The sequence below is a fragment of the Gymnoscopelus microlampas genome (genome assembly GCF_963454915.1).
Source record: "Gymnoscopelus microlampas genome assembly, chromosome: 15".
NCBI classification, from domain to species: domain Eukaryota; kingdom Metazoa; phylum Chordata; class Actinopteri; order Myctophiformes; family Myctophidae; genus Gymnoscopelus; species Gymnoscopelus microlampas.
Window position 1 is genome coordinate 9,200,723 of NC_139952.1, and position 21,653 is coordinate 9,222,375.

The 21,653-nt window shown below is 43.6% G+C and overlaps 1 protein-coding gene across 1 annotated transcript in view; it reads left to right on the forward strand.

Moving 5' to 3' along the window:
- LOC311061526 (receptor-type tyrosine-protein phosphatase U-like) overlaps positions 1-21,653 on the forward strand; it is a 166,125-nt gene that overhangs the window by 136,727 nt on the left and 7,745 nt on the right. Inside the window, exons 19-27 of the mRNA XM_084080184.1 lie at positions 1,589-1,606; positions 4,348-4,384; positions 7,292-7,389; positions 9,304-9,420; positions 10,250-10,404; positions 11,638-11,773; positions 12,289-12,438; positions 15,234-15,548; positions 18,095-18,220. Of these exons, the coding sequence (XP_083936310.1) occupies positions 1,589-1,606; positions 4,348-4,384; positions 7,292-7,389; positions 9,304-9,420; positions 10,250-10,404; positions 11,638-11,773; positions 12,289-12,438; positions 15,234-15,548; positions 18,095-18,220 (1,152 nt within the window). The remainder of the gene's footprint in view (positions 1-1,588; positions 1,607-4,347; positions 4,385-7,291; positions 7,390-9,303; positions 9,421-10,249; positions 10,405-11,637; positions 11,774-12,288; positions 12,439-15,233; positions 15,549-18,094; positions 18,221-21,653) is intronic.

Genomic DNA, 21,653 nt, shown 5'->3' on the forward strand with positions numbered 1-21,653 from the left:
TTTAAGCTTTGAGATCTGCTGTTAGCTCTTAAAGTAAAGGTCATTCAGAGTTGGCACTGAAAAAGCCTCTCTTTAAGAACTCAGGCTCCGTTTTAGCACAGGATGCAGTCACGTTAAGTGCTTATAATAGATGTGAAAGCGAAGGGGTTCGATAGGGCTGGTTCTACTCTCTGAATACTGTATTAGGGCCTTTAGATTCACCATTGTGTCTTTGACAAAAGCAGAAGGAAGGAGGACAATGAGGACTGGATTGGTTCAGGTTGTAGATGCCTGACGCAGCAGCGTTATGTGGGTGGAGAGGGTTTGGAGAGGAGCTGTTTAACTTCACTGCTTGTGCAGCAGTTCAGTGCCTGCTCTCTTTAGAGCGATTAGAATGAAAGAGTCATTAAGCGTGCTGTCTACAGCGTTGTCTGCATATCATGGCAGGACCCCTGGTTTGTCACCTTACAGCACAGTGTTTCTAAATTATTAATGGAAGGTCACCTGGCTATATGTCATTGAACAATAGATGGATCATTGTTATTTCCCAAAAGTTCAGGGGAAAAGAAAATGTAATAAAGATCTCCTGCTAGAATTCAACTGGGGATGTTGGAGATTATGTGTCCAGATGTTGGCGGTTTCCAAATACTTTTTAACTTGACTGTGGTGGCCACTGAAGTCAAACAAAACATTCTTGTCTCGACATCATAAATGAACCCTAGCATGATGCTAGCATTGGTTTGACTGGTATAGTTGTAGCTGTATGTGGCATAGTTGTGCTATAGTTTAGTATGAATAACCGCTCGACACACTAAATACCACTCGTTAACAGAATCAGAATCTATTTGTTTCAAAAGAAAAGGCCTCTAGCGAAACATAAGGAAAGAGAGTTGTTTGTCTTCACCATAGAACTGTGTGACATCAAGACTCTTTTTGAACATGATTCTCTCCACAGGTGGCTTGTTGCTTCTCTTCTCACTGTGAAGTGCAAAGCACACTGTCAGTGCACAGACACGCGTGAATTGCGTGAACATGGAGAACGGAAGTGCTGCAGGGAGAACACAAATGAGAACAGACACACAGTGTGGAACATTTGTTGTTGCTGAGTATTCGAGGCAACTTGATTCCTCACCTGAATAGCCAATCTCTAGAGCCATGACTCACCAGGCATTCTCTTTTTGGGAAGGTTTTTATAATGAAGGGATTGTGTGTCATACAACTCTTGAATTTTCTCTAATTCAACGATCAGTCTCTGTGCATTGACAACAACAGCTTTTGGACTAGTCTGCCGGTTGGGAATCTGCTACTGGCGCAGAAGAAGAGTTGCCATGCCCACAGGTACCCGGATTAAAATACGATATTTTTTAGCGATGACGACGGGCGGCACTCTGACAAGTGCCAGCGTGTGTCAGGATTGTACATTGGCTGTTTTGATTCACCGTTCGCCAGCAGTGTGTTTTGCACTAGCCTTTAATCTCCCTCTCCCACTGTTCTGTGAACACAATAACTAGCTCTTGTTTCCTCCCCGCCTTCCCTCTTCTTTTCTTCTCTCTCTTTCTCTCTTTCGTTTCTTTCCCCTCCCCCCTCCACGACCTTTGGCATCTCTTAGATTCGGATAAACAGGGAAGTAAGTACTTGGCTTCTCTTCTCTTTCCATCTACCCCCCACCCCCCCATCTATTGCCTTCTCTGTGTCCCTGCCAGCTCTCCATGGCTCGTTCCCCCCCGCCCGCAACCATCGTTTCCTCCCTCCTGCTATGAGCTGCTGAACCTTCCTGACCATTGCTATTCCTCTTGAGTTTAATTGAGACAAACTGGCTGTGGCTGCTCTCTACCTCCCCTCTTTCATGTGCAATCAGATCCTCACCTGGAGTTTAGATGTTGATGCAGCCTGACGGTAGACTTTGTTGAGTTCGCTCAAAGCCAACGGAGATACATGGCACAGCAGGGCAGGCTTTCTGTCGCAACATTAACAAACAGTTAACCTAACGTGAAGAGCACTGCATGCTAGCACATAATCTTTCTTTTCTTTCCCATGTCAAACCATGACACCTTATATGTTTGACTTAAAGGACCACTCCGTTGATTTCTCAACTTGATCTATCTGTATCTGATGGTGTGAGTAATGAAGGAAGTACATGTATACTTATGGCTGCAAGTTCGCCCCGTGACTCCAACACTGGCTTTACAAAGTCCCATGGTAGAGTGCGCTAGTGACGTCACTGGAGTACAAGCTGAACTACAGAGCCTGACTTTGTGGACTTGTATGAACTAGAATACGTTTTCCCCCAAAAATAGGACAACAAGAGGCAGCTCTCACAACTGCCCCGTCGCCAAGTGAGAGACCACCAATTAGGACGAATCTGAACTATTCTATGTCAGATTCGATGTCCTAATTCTAGAGTGAAGCATTCTGGCTATTGTAGTATGTATTGTTTGATACAATCAAACTTCCTCCTGCTATACAAAGAAGGACTATGGGAAATGTACTGTATTCCTTTAAGTCCTTTGGGAGATGTTAGACTATTCTTTTGTGCACACACTGAATTTAGATTTGCTTTGGTTCTCATTCTCTGGGTGTTGGCAGATTAAAAACAAAAACACTTTAGGAAGTGTCTTTCTTACTTTTGGATGTAATTGATTGCCTTGTCAAGTGTGCATGTTATGTTTTTACTTTCCATCCTTTTTTGTGAATTGTTTTGTTTGTCCTTGTCCTTGCTTGCCTCTTGTCGTCGGGCTGCGTGGTTGTCAAGGTGACAGACGAGGAGTTTGGCACCAAAAGGCTTGTGGGAATCGTGGTCATGGCGCTTTTCCATACAATGGCTGTCTATCTCAACTTTTTTCTGACAGCCATGACAGTTACAGAATGTAATTTTGGTTGGGACATGTTCTGTGTAGGTGCATTATGCGTAAACAGGAGTTGAAATCACAATTTCTGTCTATTCACCTTGCGTCTCATTGGTGGGCTATGGACAAACCTGCCTACCAATGACATCATTGATGAGGATTCTAAGCTGATAGCAACTACAGCCTTGGGGGCATGGCAGCGCAGTCGGTAGCGCTGTCGCCTCACAGCTAGAAGGTCCTGGGTTCGATTCCCGCCGGGGACGCTGTGGGCGCTGGGGGCGTGTTCTCTCCTCCGCGTCATCAGTGCCCATACTGTAGGTGGGGTTGGTGAAAGGGCCTTTCTGTGTGGAGTTTGCATGTTCTCCGCGTGTCTCCTAGGTTAGGTACCCTCTCAAAAACATGCAGTAATCCTGGTCTCTATAATGCCTCCCCCTGGTCAGCCGGGGCGCCTGATGGAGGGGAAAGGAACTGGTTGGAATAACGTGTTCCTTCCACACGCTACGTCTAACCAGGGAACCTCCCCCCTGTCAGATGATAAGAAGCGGCTTGCTAGCTCTCATGCATTGAAGGAGGCATGAGCTCGGCTTTAGGCTCTCCCTAGGCTGGCAGAGGGAGTGTAGCGCCCAGGATTACTTAGACAATTGGCACTGTGTGAAAAAATGGGTTACAAAATCGTGGGATAAAACATTTAAGAAAAAAGAAACTACAGCCTTTCTATTCCTGGAACATTAGCATGCTGAAATGGAGGCTATTGTGCTTGCATTAATAAAAATCGTGTTTGAAATGACCAAACAATAATGTCACAGGTTTCTGAACTGTCCACAGTCCTCCTCTGAGACACAGGGCAGAAATAGTGCCATCTTACAATGAGCATTAGTCATGTTCAGTTCAGTTACTCATGAAGATGAGGTTGAAAATGTGTGAAGTGTCATTTTAAACTTATGAGGGTTAAGACACCACAAATAACTTTTCAGACAAACCACACTGTATCATAGCTGTTATAAGGCAGAGCTAAGAAGAAAGGAGACATTCAGCCAAATCAGTCAGAGTCACTCAGGTATAATAAGTCACAGATCATTCAGTGTCTATTTATGGTTGACCAGGAGCCCCAGATGCATGCTGGGAGCTGGCAGCCAGCCACCATTGGCATGCAGCTCTCTCACTCTGTTCATAATGACCCGGCTCACAGACGCCGGCCCGGACAAAGATCATCATTTCATGATTTTAAGTGAGATGCCACAAAAAAAGAGGAGTGAGGCGCCTCAATAAAAAGCAATCGACGATGGCAGAGCACAAATTAGTTTTTGTGGGCTGTGAAATATTTCTCATTAAAAAAGTGCAGTAGACTCTTAGACCAATGAGACATGACTTGATGCTGAAAATGCAGAGAGAATGGAGGGAGGGGACAAAGTGGAGTCGGAGGCCCCAGAATCTGTGTTCGTATTGTGATTTTTATGATTATTGACACACTCTCTCTGTTTCCTCCAACCTCTTTCCTCTCTTCCTGTCAACGTTTATACAGGGCTACCAGCGATCCAACCACTTCATCGCCACCCAAGGTGAGTCTCACACACAGAATATGTGCAGTATGACACATAAGAGAAGTGGTGCATGTTGTGTTTTCATGTTTGTGAGGACGCATAGGCATTTGTTTGGACCGGTCTTCCTTCTCAACACACCGGCTGTGGATATTGAAATGAGCTGTTTGAATAATTAATGTGTAAACAACAGGGGAGCCGATGTTCCATCACGCTACAGCTGGCTGTCTCCTGACAACCGTCGTGTTCTCCGATCCCCCATCAAACGCTCCCATAATAACTCACTGTAACCGTCAGTCAGTCTGACGCTGTTACGCCACCGACTGTTTCTCTGTGTGAAATGGTTACTTTGTGACTTTCTTCCGACAGGCGGTGGTGCATTATCATTCTGTACATTATATAATAAGTTATTACGTCCCCTGCAAACCCCAGGCGCAAACATACATTCACACAAACCCACATAAACACAACTAAAGAAGACATAATTCTTTCTTCTTCTGTTTATTCAGTCAGTGTGTGTCTTCAGTGCGTAATCCCCCTCTGATTTCTGTCTGTTTTCTGACTTTGGTTGCAACCTTGCTGCTTCACAAATACGTGTAGTCATGAAATTGTCTCCTTTTCTCTCACGCACACTTTCACACGTCACTCCCCCCCCCCCCCCCCACCTCACACCATCTGTCTGCATTACTTTGTCATACGCACGCACACACACACACACACACAGCACTTTATGGTACACCACACATGGAACTCTATTAAACATGTAAGTCGTACACTGTTCAGTGAAATGCATCAACGGTGGGTGTTTGCATATGAATAGTCTGCCTCTCTGTGGGCTGCTTGCTGCAGAGGCCCATAGAAGCTGATCCAACGAGTTGAGCCTGGAGCCACATGTTCCTGTGTAGGAGAGCAGCAGGTGCTCTGCATGGGCCCCATTCTGTATTCTGTCTAGGATGAAGGTGTGGGAGAGAGTTGGATGAGGAAGGGAGACGGGAGGGGAGGCAGTGAAATGCCAAGTTCGCCCCGAGAGCCGGCGTGCTGCGGCGTCTGAAAGCACAGCGCGGCGTACCGCGCATACGGATCGACTCGGTCGATGGGATCAATCAGCGTCTGTTTCTCCAGCGCCCCCCTATGGTGATGTTGTTACCAGCCCATGCTGATGCTGGAGGAATAAACGTGATATCAGCGGTGCGTGCGGAGGCTGGCGCCGTGATTAACCAAACTGGGGAGTGAGTCACAAACAAACCCATGGAGAGGAGGAAGAGTCAGACACGGTTGAGCGAGATAGATAGATTGAGTAGGATACAGACATGGTTGTCAAAGGCTCCTTCCTGCTCACCTCAGTGTTTGCCACAGTACATCTCAGACTACACTGTTCTGAAGGCAAAACTGTGGTCTGGTGCTGCTGCTGTCATGAGGTATTATTATTATTATTTCCTTGTAAAAAGGCAGTTATGATTGTTTCTCAGTGTCTCTCAGCCTTCACAGAGCCTTGTAAGGTTTGCCCGGGGCACAAACACTTACCTTATTAAGGCAACGGTGGGAAAAATAATGATACTGGAGTGCTACTGTAATTGGATTGCGTTTGACTGATTTTGTCTGTTAGATCAGAGCCCCCCGTTGGCCCAAATGTTTCTGTCCTTGTGGGCGTTTTAGTGAATCACATTCATTTTGTCTGGGTTTTTTTAAGATTCGCTGTCAGATGTTTAAGCTGTAGATGTAAATGTGTGGCACCGCTACTCCTCACTGCTTCACCAGCTTTGGTTTTTTTATGATGCAATAGCAGTTTGAAAAAGCTTTTTTCAGCAGTATAAATGTTTTCAGCAGTATAAATGTCATTCGTATTCTACATAGAAGATTGTATTACTTTATACTTCGTAACCAAGGTGAACTTTGAATGATGAAAAAAATAAGTAGATCTGAACAGCCATTGTTGACTTAAACAATCACAGAAACAAATCTGAGTAGTGGTCTCTTGCATAATGCTAATGCAACCCTTAGATAGCCTGGAAACTGAACAATGTTTGGTGAAAATAAAGCAGTCTCTGGTTAAACAGCAGTTAGATGTGTCCAAAAAAAAAGAAAGAAAAAAGGAAACTATCCCCCTTTTAATGGGAACAAAGCCAGTATATGTTGAGAGAGAGTGCATTTGTGAGAGAATACAAAGTGATGTCATGGTGTCACCATCCAATCATGTAGCAGGACTCATAAGGTGTGACCTTCAGTGAAGGTCATGTGAATCTGTTCCAGGTGATGTCACACAGTGTTCCTATGAAGCTGTGTGGGTGTCAAGAAGTGTTAAAAATGAAGTGACATGTTGATCATTAAAAAGACATAGCATAACCAGCTCAGCAGCCAGTATGAGATAGAGCCTTGTGATATTATCACAAGGCTGTGTAATGAAATCAATGAAAGTGTCATCTGCCCCGGGGACTGTGATTTGTGTCAGCGAACGGCGCCTCGGTGAGCCAACGCAGGCTTTGTTTACGCAACATCTCAGGATTTGTGGGTATATTGAAATGACATTTCTCCCAGTAGGAGAAGAACACAGAATGGACAATAGTTCACAAATGACACCTTGTTACTCTTCTCTGGCATGGATTACAGCGTGTCTGTGTTGATGGTTATTGCTGCTATTTGCCCTGACTTATGGCTTATCTCTCCACCCCCCACATCCTCTCCTCTGTCTGCTCCTTCTCTTTATTTTCATCCTCCTCTTCCTGTATCTGCTTCGGTTTCTGTTCCTCCTTCTGCACCACTACTTCTTCACCTCCATGTCTACCTGTGCTTCTGCCTCCTTCTTTCCCTCTACCTCTGTCTTCGACTACATCTCGTTCTTTGCCTCCATTTCTTTCTGCATCTCCACCTCTTTCTGTTCTTCTCCCTTGCCTGTTTGCGTGCGCACCTCCCCCTTCACCTCCTCCACAGGTCCCAAGCAGGAGATGATCTATGACTTCTGGAGAATGGTGTGGCAGGAGAACTGCTTCAGCATCGTCATGATCACCAAGCTGGTGGAGGTGGGCAGGGTACGTATACCTCTGGACCAAACCTCCCACCTGGGAAGACAGATGGAGGCAACATGTATTTATGGAGCTGCCCTTTATCATTTGTTATATACAGTAGATGTATCAGAGCAGCAGTGGGAGGTAGTAGCGTCTTGCTGGGCCAAGTAAGGGAGTCATGAGTAATCACCAGCTACTTTGATGACAGTGTTCCAAGGTCAAAGTCCTGATGCGCACCCCCTTATTCGCTGTGTCCAGGTTGTTCTGATTGCAGCTGCCATCCCTGCTTCCACTGATAACAGCCTATTATGTCTTACAATCTACTGTATGTCTGACCCTGTGCCACTGAGATGCATTTGACACAAAGCCCTGTATTGATGTGATGAATTCCCACCGTTTTATTCTCAGGATTCTTTCATGGTAGACTTTTAAGCTTTGGTCTGAATGAATCTGTGTGTCTGTGAATGTAGGATGTGTAAACCTTTTACACTTTGCCATCTTTTATGTTCACACATTGCTCCCAACACAGGCAGGTTCACATGCTAGGGATGTGCACAGGGCCTTATTTCACTGATGGTTAAACGATCATTTTGTGAAGTGCTGACCGACACAACAGAGTGAGTTTTTTTTCAGTTTGCAACTGAACGGTTTATTTCCAACAGGGTTTTGTCCAATACGCAAGTTCCTACGTTTCCTACAAAAGTACAGTTGCCCAGTCAAGTACAGTTTTACATAACTCAGATTCAGTGGTGGAAAGTAACTAAGTACATTTACTCAAGTACTGTACTTAAGTAAGATTTTGAGGTATTTGTACTTTACTTTAGCATTTATTTCCAGTATATTTCCAATGCTTTTACTTCTACTCCACTACATCTCAGAGGCAAATATTGTACTTTTACTCCACTACAATAATTTGAAAGCTTTAGTTACTAGTTACTTTGTAGATTTTTATTATTATTACAAAACATGCATTAACCACCTATATACATTTAGGCCATTTGAAAATAGCAGATCTACAAGCTCACAATGCGTCGCGATGCGACACACATAACCCTTTTCAAAAGATTTTTATACATTTGAAAACTTGAAATGGGACATTCTGCATAATGAGTAAAACATTTTTTTACATTTTTATGCCAATACTTTTGTACTTTTCTTCAAGTAAATTTAGAATTCCAGACTTTTACTGGTAGTGGAGTATTTCTACATTGCAGTATTGATACTTTTACTCAAGTACAACATTTGAGTACATTATCCACCACTGCTCAGATTATCCCAAACAATTGAGTGTAGCTTACCGCCAGACGGTGTCCTCCACGAGAAGCGTGAGCTCTTTCAGAGGGGGAACATGCAGCTTTTAAAACCCGAGGCTGCTCAGAACGCAGCTGACAGCACTTGCTACAAACGACAGATGTCATCAAATGGAGCTGATGAATTGGCACTTACAGTAACGTCCCTTCAACCAGCTGGCCAAGAGCTATAGGCGCTGTCCATGTTTCTGAAGCCCCTCCCCAGACCCCTGCCTGCCGTAAGGGGCCTACAGCGACATTCCACAAATCGTCTCCACAATAGTTAGGGTTTTATGAATTATAAACCACCCATAGAACCAGTTTTTGAATCAGCAAAATGTGTTAATTCAGGCAACAATTACAAAATCATCTTTCTCATGTGAAAACCAAATGGGGAAAACCATTCGCTGACCAACTCTAGCGTACATCCTGAGGACCATCCCATGTTGTTGTATTTACATTGGGGATGGTATTTGTATTTAAATTGGGCAGCCACCGCATGTACAATGCTGAAAACAGCAGGGCTGCCTAAAATGTAAAATTAAGAAATAAGATAGCCACGCACATCCCGCACGCGCACCCACGCACACATATACACACACATGCACACGCGCACAAATACTAATACTGTGTTTGTTTGTTTCTCCAGATAAAGTGCTGTAAGTACTGGCCTGATGACAGTGAACTGTATGGAGACATCAAGGTAACGCTGCTGAAGACTGAAACTCTATCAGAATACACCGTGCGCACCTTTGCTATGGAGAGGGTGAGACACACACACACACACACACACACACACACACACACACACACACACACACACACACACACACACACACACACACACACACACACACACACACACAGAGAGAACATCAATACAACAAAGCATTCACACCTGACATTTAAACCAAAATAAGACAATAAGACAAAACAAAACACCACAATTATCGTGACTAAAAATAAAGATTCAAATAATACATCCTACACTAAATGGAAAAAACATGTGGACATACTGTGACTCATCCTCTGTCAGGTACCCACTCACACATGTTCTATTGTTAAACCTGGACCTTGCCACCTACCTCTCAGTTCTAATGCCAACTACACATCCAAAACACATCATACAAACCACTACAGCTGTACCCATGTTACACAGTAGCTGTGAGTAACAGATGAGCGTAAGGCTAGTGAGTGACCATGATTGGGAGACACCACACAAAAAATGAAATGAAGAAGATCGTGCATACACACGAATCTATAAAATATCAAAGGGAATTAACACAAGGCCAGCTATAATGCAAATAAATAAGCAGTCTTTAATCATGACACCCACACCCGTTTATACCTCCAAAACAACATAGCATGCAAACAGCTCAACTCAAACAACTGCCGGTATTTCCATAATGTACATGAAGAGTAAATTCTGTGTCTCCGATATGTGCTCGCTTTTCCGGCACTTCCAACTATTAACAGCATTCTGCTTGTGCCGTTCTTCCAGGAAACGCCACGTTTATAATTGATTGTTGGGTGTATAATTTGTCAGGCCGTCCTCATGATAGCATCTCAGTGAGCCACTTTAATTGTTTGTGTAGAGAGGCTACCCTGCCAAACACGAGGTGTGCCAGTTCCATTTCACCTCCTGGCCGGAGCACGGCGTTCCCTACCACGCCACGGGACTGCTGGCCTTCCTGCGGCGCGTTAAGAGCTCCATGCCCCCCGACGCCGGACCTGTGGTGGTGCACTGCAGGTACCTGACCACACACACCCCCCCACCCTGTCTCTCTGGTACCTGACCACACACACACACACACTCCCACCCTGTCTCTCTGGTACCTGACCACACACACACTCCCACCCTGTCTCTCTGGTACCTGACCACACACACACACTCCCACCCTGTCTCTCTGGATACCTGACCACACACACACACACACACACACACACACACACACACACACACACACACACACACACACACACACACACACACACACACACACACACACACACACACACACACACACACTCCCACCCTGTCTCTCTGGTACCTGACCACACACACACTCCCACCCTGTCTCTCTGGGGGGCTTGTTGACCATACTGGTCCCCGTTTCATTATGTTATTGGAAAAGTTGTAATGTAGTTGTAGTTATTGTAGTGCAGTGGTTCTAAACATTTTCATGTCAAAGACGCCCAAATTGATGTATTTGGCTGCGGACACGCTTCTAAAATAGTTTGAGCCAGGGACCTTGATAAGAGAATAATTGTGTGGTTTTAATAATTATCAAAACAATTGATTGATTGATTGATTGAATATTTTATTTAGAAAGACATGGTAAAAGTACATGGAAGTACAATTCACAATACAAGGTCCTCTAAACTGGATCGCTCATAAAAGCACTTGCAGCCTCCTGAAGGTGATTCTTTAGGGCAGTTTTGAGTGAGTAGGGTTTTACACTCCTTTACTCCTTTGGGAAGGGCATTCCACATTTTTGTTGAATAGCATGAGCGAGTTCATTCCCTTGTTTGTGCCAAATCTGGGTTGAACATGATCAGTGGAGCTGCCTTTGGTGTTATGATTGTGGACTTAATTTATGTTTTGGATGTATTTTGACAAATACAGGGGGATCCCAATGTTGTGTTGAATCTTGTAGACCAGGCCCATAGCAATTTCAATTCAATAAACTTATGAATATAATTCAATTTCAATTCAAAACTATTTCACAATTTTTCAAGATTTTGCAAGCTGTGAGTTTATAGAACTGCTTTTTTCGAATAGCCAAAGTGTGAAATAGGGTTAAATTATTTTGATGCTACATTAACTAACCCCACTTTGAGAACCACTGTTTATTTTTTAAATCGTTGATAAAGCTGCCCCCCTCGTGCCAGGGCTTTCCAAACGTAGCCATTGTAGTGTGGCTGAATGTAAGAGGTGACCAGCACTCGATGGAACCATGTCAACGTTCTGTGTTCTCTCCAGCATGGGGGCGGGGCGGACAGGCTGCTACATCGTTCTGGACGTCATGCTGGACATGGCTGAATGTGAAGGCGTGGTGGACATCTACAACTGTGTCAAAACCCTCTGTTCCCGACGCATCAACATGATCCAGACAGAGGTCAGTGTCCACTACCGTAGACTGTATATTATTTACACAGAGTTTAACTTTAAACTTTAAAGTGAAACTAAATGAAGTACCTTACACCCGCAAAGTGCCCTTTGCCTTGAGGATATATAGCCAATTTGACATTGAGGTGCCCAGACTTCTCAGGTGCCCACTCTGTATCCACCCAGGTGGAGCCAGGGATCAAATTAGTTGGAGTTCAACTACAGAGCTAGCTTTCCTCTCCAGCTTGTTAAGTTTGTTGGCATCCCTTGTGTTGATGTTATCCCCCTGACCCCCCCCCCCCCCCCCCACGTTGGAGAAGAGGATGGTGTCTACTTGTACAGACTGGTAGAACATCTGCAGCATACTGTTGAACACATCGAAGGACCTGATCCTCCCCAGGAAGAACAGCTTGCTCTGTGCCTTCCTGTAGAGGGCCTGTTGGAGAAAAAGTTGGAAAAAGTGCTATTCACAAGTGGGTAATTAAACATAATGATATTCATAAGTTTGTGAATGTGTGCTTTTAGGAGCAGTATGTGTTCATCCACGATGCCATCCTGGAGGCGTGTCTGTGTGGAGAGACGGCCATCCCCATTAATGACTTTGCTCTGACCTATAAAGACATGCTGAAGGTGGATTCACAGAGCAACACCACACAGCTCAGAGAAGAGTTCCAGGTAACACACACACACACATGCACACACACACAAAGACACACGTTTGACTTGTGGGGACATTAAAGGCCATTTAACATTACTAAGCCTATCATTAACGATCTGGGCAAGACTAGAGCAATATGCCTATTAGATTGTGAGATATCTTGTGTGCAAGGTTGACATTTTGGACTGAAGGTGGCGGCGCTACAGCCAATACCATGGGGTCACTTAAATAGGGTTCATCCGCTGCACACAGCAATTATACAAATCAAGTTTCATATATGTAAAGCTGTTATATTTAAAGGTCTATTGTGTGCCAGTTTACATTGTGGCCTAATGGTGGCACTAGAGGAAAGACCATCGGGCCTCCGTACCTGCTGTCTGTATGCTCCCTTTAGCTGTCTTCTGCACCAGCACAGCAGTCGGAAAACAAACAACAGTCTACTGTAGCACTCATCTCATCTGTGTTTCATTGCATATAAATATATTACAGGCTGCACCACAGCTCTTTATTATTTTAACTGCATCACACCGACCTGACTTATACGAGGGACGTAGGCTACCAAAACACAGGCATACGCACGCACACAAACCGGGAGTCCGGACTGTGCTCCGTCATTCCATTCACTGTCTTCTCCTCTCTCTCTGGTCTGTGCCACCCGTCAACGCTCGGAAATAGAACCTGAGCTTTTGACGCGTCCAATTGACCACGGTATGGCTGCAGCCGTTGTAAACAGTAGGTGTGTTTGATGACGGGAGCGTCTGACACGTGACAGGGGCTTAACCCTTTCAGACCGAGAACGCATCTGTGTCATTTTTAGATGTCTTTGGCTATTCAAAAAATAGAAGATAACAAGCTTGTTTTGTTTTGTTTTTATCGTGAAAATGTGTGCAAATCTTTGAATATCTGTTTTTCAGTGGCGAACATTTTTAACTCTGTTACAACTTCTGGGGGGTCCCCTGGAACAAAATATTTTGAGATGGGGGTCCGTGGCCAAAATTCATTTAATTTTGGGGGTCCTTGACATGAAAAAGTTTGAGAACCACTGATTATAGCACTTTTTTTAAACTAAGATTTAGAAGACATGTGTAGAATCCCCCAGAAGCAAAGATTTGAGTTACAAATGTTTGCTTTGAAAATATATATATATTCAAAGATTTGCTCAAATGTTCACTTTTTTTCAAAAATAGCAGATCTTCAAGTGCCGCGCTATGAGCTTGTATATCTGCTATTTTTGAATAGCCAAATAAATCTTAAAATGACACAGATGCGTTCTCGGTCTTAATGGGTTAACACCAACCGCACGCACGCACAATCCCATTTCCAGCAGCCTCTCTCTCTCTCTCTCATGCACAAATTCAAACTTCCATCTAACATCCACAACCGTTCATACTGGTGCCTCTACACTCGGAGCAGATAATCCATGTTGTTGTCAGTTTGACCTTTCCATTCACTTCAGATTGATGTTCCATTATTTAGGTGCTGCCTCGTCTGGTTAGATGTAGCCTGTATGTTTTGCATTTTAATATCGTCGATGATTGGTGACCTTTGGACAGCACAATTACAAATTCTCATTTTCACAGGCAGTGTAATTAACTTCTTTTAGTTCTGTCCACATGCCAGCTCCGACTAAATAGCCTCATAATTGCAGTGCGTATAGCCGCTAGACGCAATATAGCAGCTAGCAGCCGCTGTGTTCTATTCATTTAGTTTAAACCCATGGGAAGCCATTGACAATATGAAGCCAGTTAGATAATCACTTCAATTTCCCCCCATTTCAATTTCCAAAGTATCATAATATGCGTATTCATAATGTATGAGATGTTTTTTTTTATCCATTAACACCCTGAGAGGTTCTGGAGTGATAGGAACTGTATTTTAAAGTTGCTCCAGATATGTATCCTTGTAATAAATATAGCAGCTGGGAAGTTTGATCCAATAGTGTTACATCTTTTTTTATTTCATTTGTCCTTTGTTATTTCCTTTGTTCTTATCTGTCTTTGATATCATTTTCTTCTTTTTTATCAGATACATTTTCTCGCTCTCTCCAGTTATCAGTTCATCTCAGTTGCAATCAACACCCCTGCAGAAATACACACACAAAGATATATGCGTGTGCGCCGCGCACGCACGCACGCGCGCACACACACACACACACACACACACTTTCTGACAGAATAATGCTTTTCATTCTCCATTTTTAAAAAAAGGGTAAGGGTTATTAATTCCATTATAATTTTGATGTCCTTTATTTATTCCTGGTTGCGTTGGCTAACAGCATCCTCCCAGTGAACTGAGGGATGCTGTTAAAAGTGGAGAGACTATACGGCAGTGAAACTTGCACCAAATTCCAAATTGTCACACTTTGTCACACGACTTCCAGTGCTCGACTGAGAAAAGAACTTGCGTTTGTAAGTATAATGCGGCAATCACACTGGCAGCCACAAAGCGACAGGCTGCAATCTGTTTTCAATTGGAAGCCAGTGACATGAAGATACAAACTGACAAAGCTGACAAAGACAACGTTTTTTTTTCAGCAATCCAATTATGCAGTGAAGTGTCATATATTTTTGTTTTGCAATTTGCACTCTACTTCTCTCCCCACACAATTCCTGCTTGTAATGGGGGGGGGGGGGGCAAGTTCCCTTTTTTTTTACCCGAGTCATTATATTGTCCTTTATATTTCCTATACGTTTTTAATTCCAGATTTTTACTTGTAACGGAGTACTTCATTGATACTTTTACTTAAGTAAAACATTTGAGTACTTTTTCCACCACTGATACTAACCTTGGTCTCTCTGTGTGCGTGCGTCAGACGCTGAACTCGGTGACTCCTCACCTGGACATGGAAGAGTGCAGCGTCTCTCTGATGCCCAGGAACCGCGAGAAGAACCGCAGCATGGACGTCCTGCCGCCCGACCGCTCGCTGGCCTTTCTGGTCTCCCCCGAGGGCGAGGGCAACGACTACATCAACGCCGCGCTCGCCGACAGCTTCCACCGAGCTGCCGCCTTCGTGGTGACGCCCCACCCCCTGCCAGGGACCACCGCAGACTTCTGGAGGCTGGTGTTCGACTACGGCTGCACCTCGGTGGTCATGTTGAACCAGCTCAACCAGTCCAACTCTGCCTGGGTGAGACACAACACACCACTGCTTCTCTATCGGGGGTCCTTGGCGGGGGTTCCATAGTTCAACTTCACCATTATTACATTTGCAAGTAAATACAATTAGATAACTTATAAGCAGTGGCGTTCCCAGGAATTACAGTTAGGGCAAGCAAAATAAATGTTTTGCACCCCCACTATTACCCCCCCCCCCCCCCCCCCCCCCCCAAAAGCAATTTCAACTCAATCAAAAACCGGCGAAAGTGGCCGTTTTCAACTTTTGGCCATTATCCCTGGAACGGAAGGTCCAATCTGCTCAGTTCAAAGCTTGTTGGATGCGTGACTTTGAGGACATTAAGCACGCTATGACACCTTTTCGCGTTATTTGGGTTTTCTAGGGGAGGCGAGATCTTAGTTGGGCAGGCGACCGCCTGTTCCGCCTCTACAGTGGGCACGCCTCTGCTTATAAGGGGCCATGTCTACAGAAAGCCATTTTCTTTTCTTTTTGGCTGCCAGTGCTTTTCTGTCATGCGTTTTGCATGTTAAACGTTATAACGCTGGTGTATTCCTCTTCCCAGCGTTGAAATGTGAACGTACGTGTTCACATTCTTATCGTTTGTTCATGTCTTGTTCTGTTCTCACATGTTCCTGTTTCAGCTCTGTCACTGTGTCATGTTGGATTTCTTATCACTATTTACCATCTTAATCTCTCTCTCCCCTCCTCTCTCTCTCGCTCTCTCTCCCTCTCCCTCTCCCTCTCCCTCTCATTCACTTCACTGGATTAACGGGTCGTCCTTGCTTGACCCCATCACCCCCCCCCCAGACGAGACCGCCCGTCTCCTGTCTGTGCATATAAATATTTAACCGTCCTCCTGCCCAATGTCACCTGTTAATACCGTTATTCCCATCACTGTGACAAGACATTATCAACTCCTCTGGGGGGGCTCCCCCTCCTCCCCTCTCCACCTTTCCTCACTGTCAGCGCTAACATCATTAGCATGTCAACGCCATCGCTCCCCTGTGAGTCCCTCCCATTGGCGGGCCGGGAGCAGAGCCCAGAGTCTTTTTTTTAGGTTTCTTTGGGCTATTCAAAAATAGCAGATCTACAAGCTCGTAGCGCTGCACTGAGTGCCGCGCTACGAGCTTGTATATCTGCTATTTTTTTTTAATCGTGAAAAATATGTGCAAATCTTTGAATATATAGATTTTTTAAAGCGAACATTTGTAACTCAAATTTTTACTTCGGGGGTATTCAACCAAATGTCTTCTAAATCCTAACAGTTTATTTTATGTTTATTACGTTGCTATAATATCAGCGGTTCTCAAACTTTTTTTCATGTCAAGGACCACCCAAAATGTTGTTCCAGGGACCCCCCAGAAGCAAAGATTTGAGTTAAAAATGTTCGCTTCAAAAGTATATATACACTATAAAGATTTGCACAAATTTTCATGATTTTAAAAAGAAAATAGCAGATGTACAAGCTCTTAGCGCTAAGAGCTTGTATATCTGCTATTTTTGCCAGACCCAAGGGGTCGGGCTTACATGAGGCTTTGTATCTGTTTTCTCCATACATGGGCATGGTCACTTTGTCCCCCGGCCCCAGCCAAAAAAAGTCTGTCCCCCTTTCATCATAGAAGGGACATAGAAGGGACACACGTCATGCGAAACCCGGCCATTCAGATTTCAACCACTAGGGGTCTGGCAGTACCAGGCCTCCTGGTTCCCTTGTTGAATAGCCACGGTATAAAATAATGATTAAAGTGGTTACGCAGATGCGTTCCCGGCTTTAATGGGGTAACGGAGTCCGTGGTCTTGTTGTGCACCAACCCCCAGTGATGGAAGAAGCACTCTGTACTCTTCCACTCTCTAAATGTGCTTACGGTAGTTACTTTCCAAGGCAAAAAAAACATTAGAGGAGAGAGATCACTGTATAATGCAAAAAAATAGTTTTAATACCTTCAAACAGCTATTTTTCACCTTTTTTTAACACACTTGGCTGGAAACACAGACTACTCAGGAAACGCGTTTTTAGTGTGATAACTCTTCCTCAGGCAGCATTGCTGCCTGTAGAAGCATTGCTAGCTGTTTGACGGCATTAAAACTATTTTTGCATTATACAGTGGTCTCCCTCCTTGCTTTTTTTTGTGCTGATTTTTGCCTCCTTGGGAACCCTAGGACTTTCCACTTTTTTGTGGCACTCTCCACTTACTTTCCACCACTGGCACGACCCCTGACTAACTGTTTCCATCGCCTTCAAGCCACGGCCAAGGTTCCCCAACCGCATTCATTTATAATGAGCTAATGCTAATGATTTAAGCTGTTGAATAATTCAAAAGGAGGAGGGGGGGGCGCTTAAGTGAGTGATTGTTGTTTTGTTCATTTTATTCATGGCTCCATTTGAAAGTAATCACTGTCATTTAGGCTAATTGTCACTGTTGTCAATACTCAGGTGTATTGTTACTTTGCCTCATGGCAGGCTGTGACATCATGATTTGTCTAATGACCGTTCTCTGTCTCTTTCTGTCTCTCTCTCTGTCTGTATCTGTCTGTATCTCTCTCTCTCTCTCTCTCAGCCATGTCTTCAGTACTGGCCTGAACCAGGTCTCCAGCAGTTTGGACCGATGACGGTGGAGCTTCTGTCCAGAACGGCCGACGAGGACGTCATCATCCGCCTGTTCCGCGTTCAGAACATCGCGCGGGTAAGCCCCGCCCCCTGCTGAACACGTTGTTTCACCTGTGTTGTGATGTATATTTCCTGATAATACGGAAACCGAAACCACCACATCTATGATATACAGTTGTTGCATTAACCCATTGAGACCTGAAGCCGATTCTATGTTTATGTCTCCTAAATCTCAACAGTATTCTCAAAAACCTATGTTTCTATATCAGTGGTGCTCAATCTTTTTCATGTCAAGGACCCCCAAAATTATATGTATTTGGCCGCGGACCCCCATCAAAATATTTTGTTCCAGGGACCCCCAGTAGCAAAGATTTGAGTTAAAAATGTTCGCTTTGAAAATATATATATTCAAAGATTTGCAGACATTTTCACGATTTTTCAAAAATAGCAGATCTACAAGCTCATAGCGCGGCACTCGGTGCCGCGCTATGAGCTTGTATATCTGCTATTTTTGAATAGCCCAAAGTGTAAAAGAATGCTTTTTAGCTCAAATCTAAAAATGACACAGTTCCAGGTCTTAATGGGTTAACATCTATATACATTATTTGTTGAATCTGCAGTATAATACTGAATGTGAAATCATGCTAGAGAGAGAGAGATAGTTAGAGATAGTTTGTGTCCCCTCCTTCTTCTTCATACCTTTCTTGGTTTTTATCAGTTACCCTCGGTGATGGCGACATTGTCCTTGCACAGTAAATAATGATGTTGACTTTTGAATCGGGTTGATTTAATGGTGGCCATAGATAGTATGTTCCTACGAGGCCGTTGCTTGCCTGTGAACTGCATCATGGGAATTGTAGGAACTAGGCATGTAACAATGTATCGTAAATCGATTCAAATCGATTAAAACTGGTGACAATTTTAATCCATTTAATAAAAATGAATCGCAGCATAGGGCTTGTAAAAAAAAGGGAGAAGAAAATACAGGATTTTTGGAAGAGAATTGATCAAAAATAATAGTTTTCAATCATTTGCTACTGTATTGAAAAGAGGGTAAGAGAAAAAAAAATGTTTAAAAAAATCGTATTTTGCACCTAGTATCGTGACTCGAATCGTATCGTGAGTTGTTTGAATCGTTACATGCCTAGTAGGAACACAGAGTGGCTGGAATACACAGGAAGAGGTATTCTCTCTGTCAACAATAATGCATTTTATTTGTGTTTATAAATAACGTTACAAAAGTGTTTTACAGGGAACAGGGTGAAATTAAACACAAGCAGCAAGACGTAGATAAAGAATACAGCTACTTATATGATGCCATAAAAGAGATTAAGACTTGTACCAGAGAGGAAATAAAAGAAGATTAAAAGATTATGACATAAAATAGATGTACTGTAGGAAGGAGTAGAGTATGAAAGAAATACAAAACAGTAATAAAACAATAAACCGATGAAATAAGAGGGAGAAATGGTGAAAAGATTATAGAAATGGTTGTCTCATAAAAGTCATATTTAGAAGATGTTTCTGTGTGAGGTTCTCAAGCGGCGTGTTCCATAGCTGAGGAGTCCAGTTTCCTTTTGGTTTTTGAGTGGTTATGACAGTCCTATAGACCATGGGTTCCCAAACTTTTCAGCCCGCGACCCCAAAATAATGCGGAAATTGACTCGCGGCCCCACCTAAACCTGGAGGTCATTTATGCACATAAACTTGCACGTTCGGTGCGCATTTGTAATGTATTAAAATGGTAAAATGTACCATTTGTGATCATTTTTAGAATGTATTTCATCCATTCTGTTGAATTTAAAGTTAAAAAAAATATATATATATTTTTTTTAATAACCCAAAATAATTTCACGACCCCACGTCAGTCCAGACCCCTACTTTGGGAACCCCTGCTATAGACTTCCCTTGTGAAAGAACGGTGATGTTCTCACAACTTGGGATCGTTATTATTTAATATAACTGCTACCACCATGTTTAAAATAAAGGGAAGGTCATTGTTTGTTAACACATTGAGTTCCAAAAAACGTCTATAACCGCTTTGTAGAATACAACCGTTTCGGGTGCCATAAACGGCTATAACCGTTTTTTCCAATTTTTTATTATTTTCCCACAAGGGCCGCTCTCACGCAACTTAGGGATGATCCTAGGACCCTGTAGAATGGAATGGACGGATGTGAATCCAGTCCAAAAAACGTCACTTCCGTCCGCTCCAATGATACGATCTTGAGACAAAGGTCCATATCTCCTTACTTTTTTACCGTGGTGGAAACGAGCCATTTTCGCCACGTGATCACTCTGCAATGGCGGATCGCGCTAGAAATATTATTGTTCCAGGCGTTAGTCGGAACCCTCGACCATCGCGCACGCACCTTTTGTTTACATCTGGGTCCTCGTGGAGGCTACTACCAGTGGTGTGTTCTACCGTGGTACGCTGTATACATGCCGTATGGCCTGCAGATTTTTTTCGTCGCCACTGTATACATCCAAAAACAGTTCGAAACAGCGTATCTGATACGATGCACCCAGGAGTGGCTGGGCTGGGGGGCGCAGCAATACAAACAGCAAGAATGTAGTCTGACTAGTCTAACTCTGAGTTGATGGCTTATCCTGTGTGTGGCTATTGTTCTTGAGGTGATAATTAATGGCTGCTGGCCACGGAATTCACACATTAACTCAACGACCTGCCATTCACTTCATTGAACGCAGGTCACTGAATTGAGTACTTCATTAGTATTCAAGTTGCGCGTCATAGCACAGAAAAATCTTGAATCTTCAATATGAGTCTTCAATGCCTGTCAAGTTAATACTATTCTGTCATATATACTGGAATGCTCGCTGTTAACACTGCTATTATATCTGATAAGCCTAACCAGCATTTATTTATAACAATCCTTGCACTTTTCTATGGTAATAATCCATGCCTTTCATTGAAAATGCATCTAAGGCTAAAAGCAGCTCCGAAGTGGTTGACTTACAGGGTGATCAACATTAGAAACAGTAGAAAATCAGTAGAAAGCATATTATACATTTGTAATTGTACTCAGTGTTACTGTGAAACTGGGCCTGAGTGGGCCTGGCCGAGTTTGTGCGGGGCATAAGCAATGCTTTTTACATGAATGAGTTATATACGCGCACACGTGCCGTGCGTGTGGGAGGAACTAGGGAGGGAATAGTTATAGTATACCCTCCAAAAAAATCTAGAACACACCACTGCCTACTACAGCTCTAAAAACACTGCTGTAAACGGTAAGAAACGCTGGCACTAGATGTACCCTGTTTTAAAAAACCTCTGGCAACGTTTGCAGTAAAAGTAGCCGTTTCTATTAGCACATCGGGTGCTAATAGAAACGGCTACTTTTACTGCAAACGTTTCTGCTGTAATTTGACTGGTTTCACGTGTTAAACTTAAAGTACAGGGAATCGAAACATTGCCCTGGAATACAGGTTGAAGTGTTGTCAAGCAATGTGACTCAATTCAACATGGCAGATCACCATGAGTTGAGCTG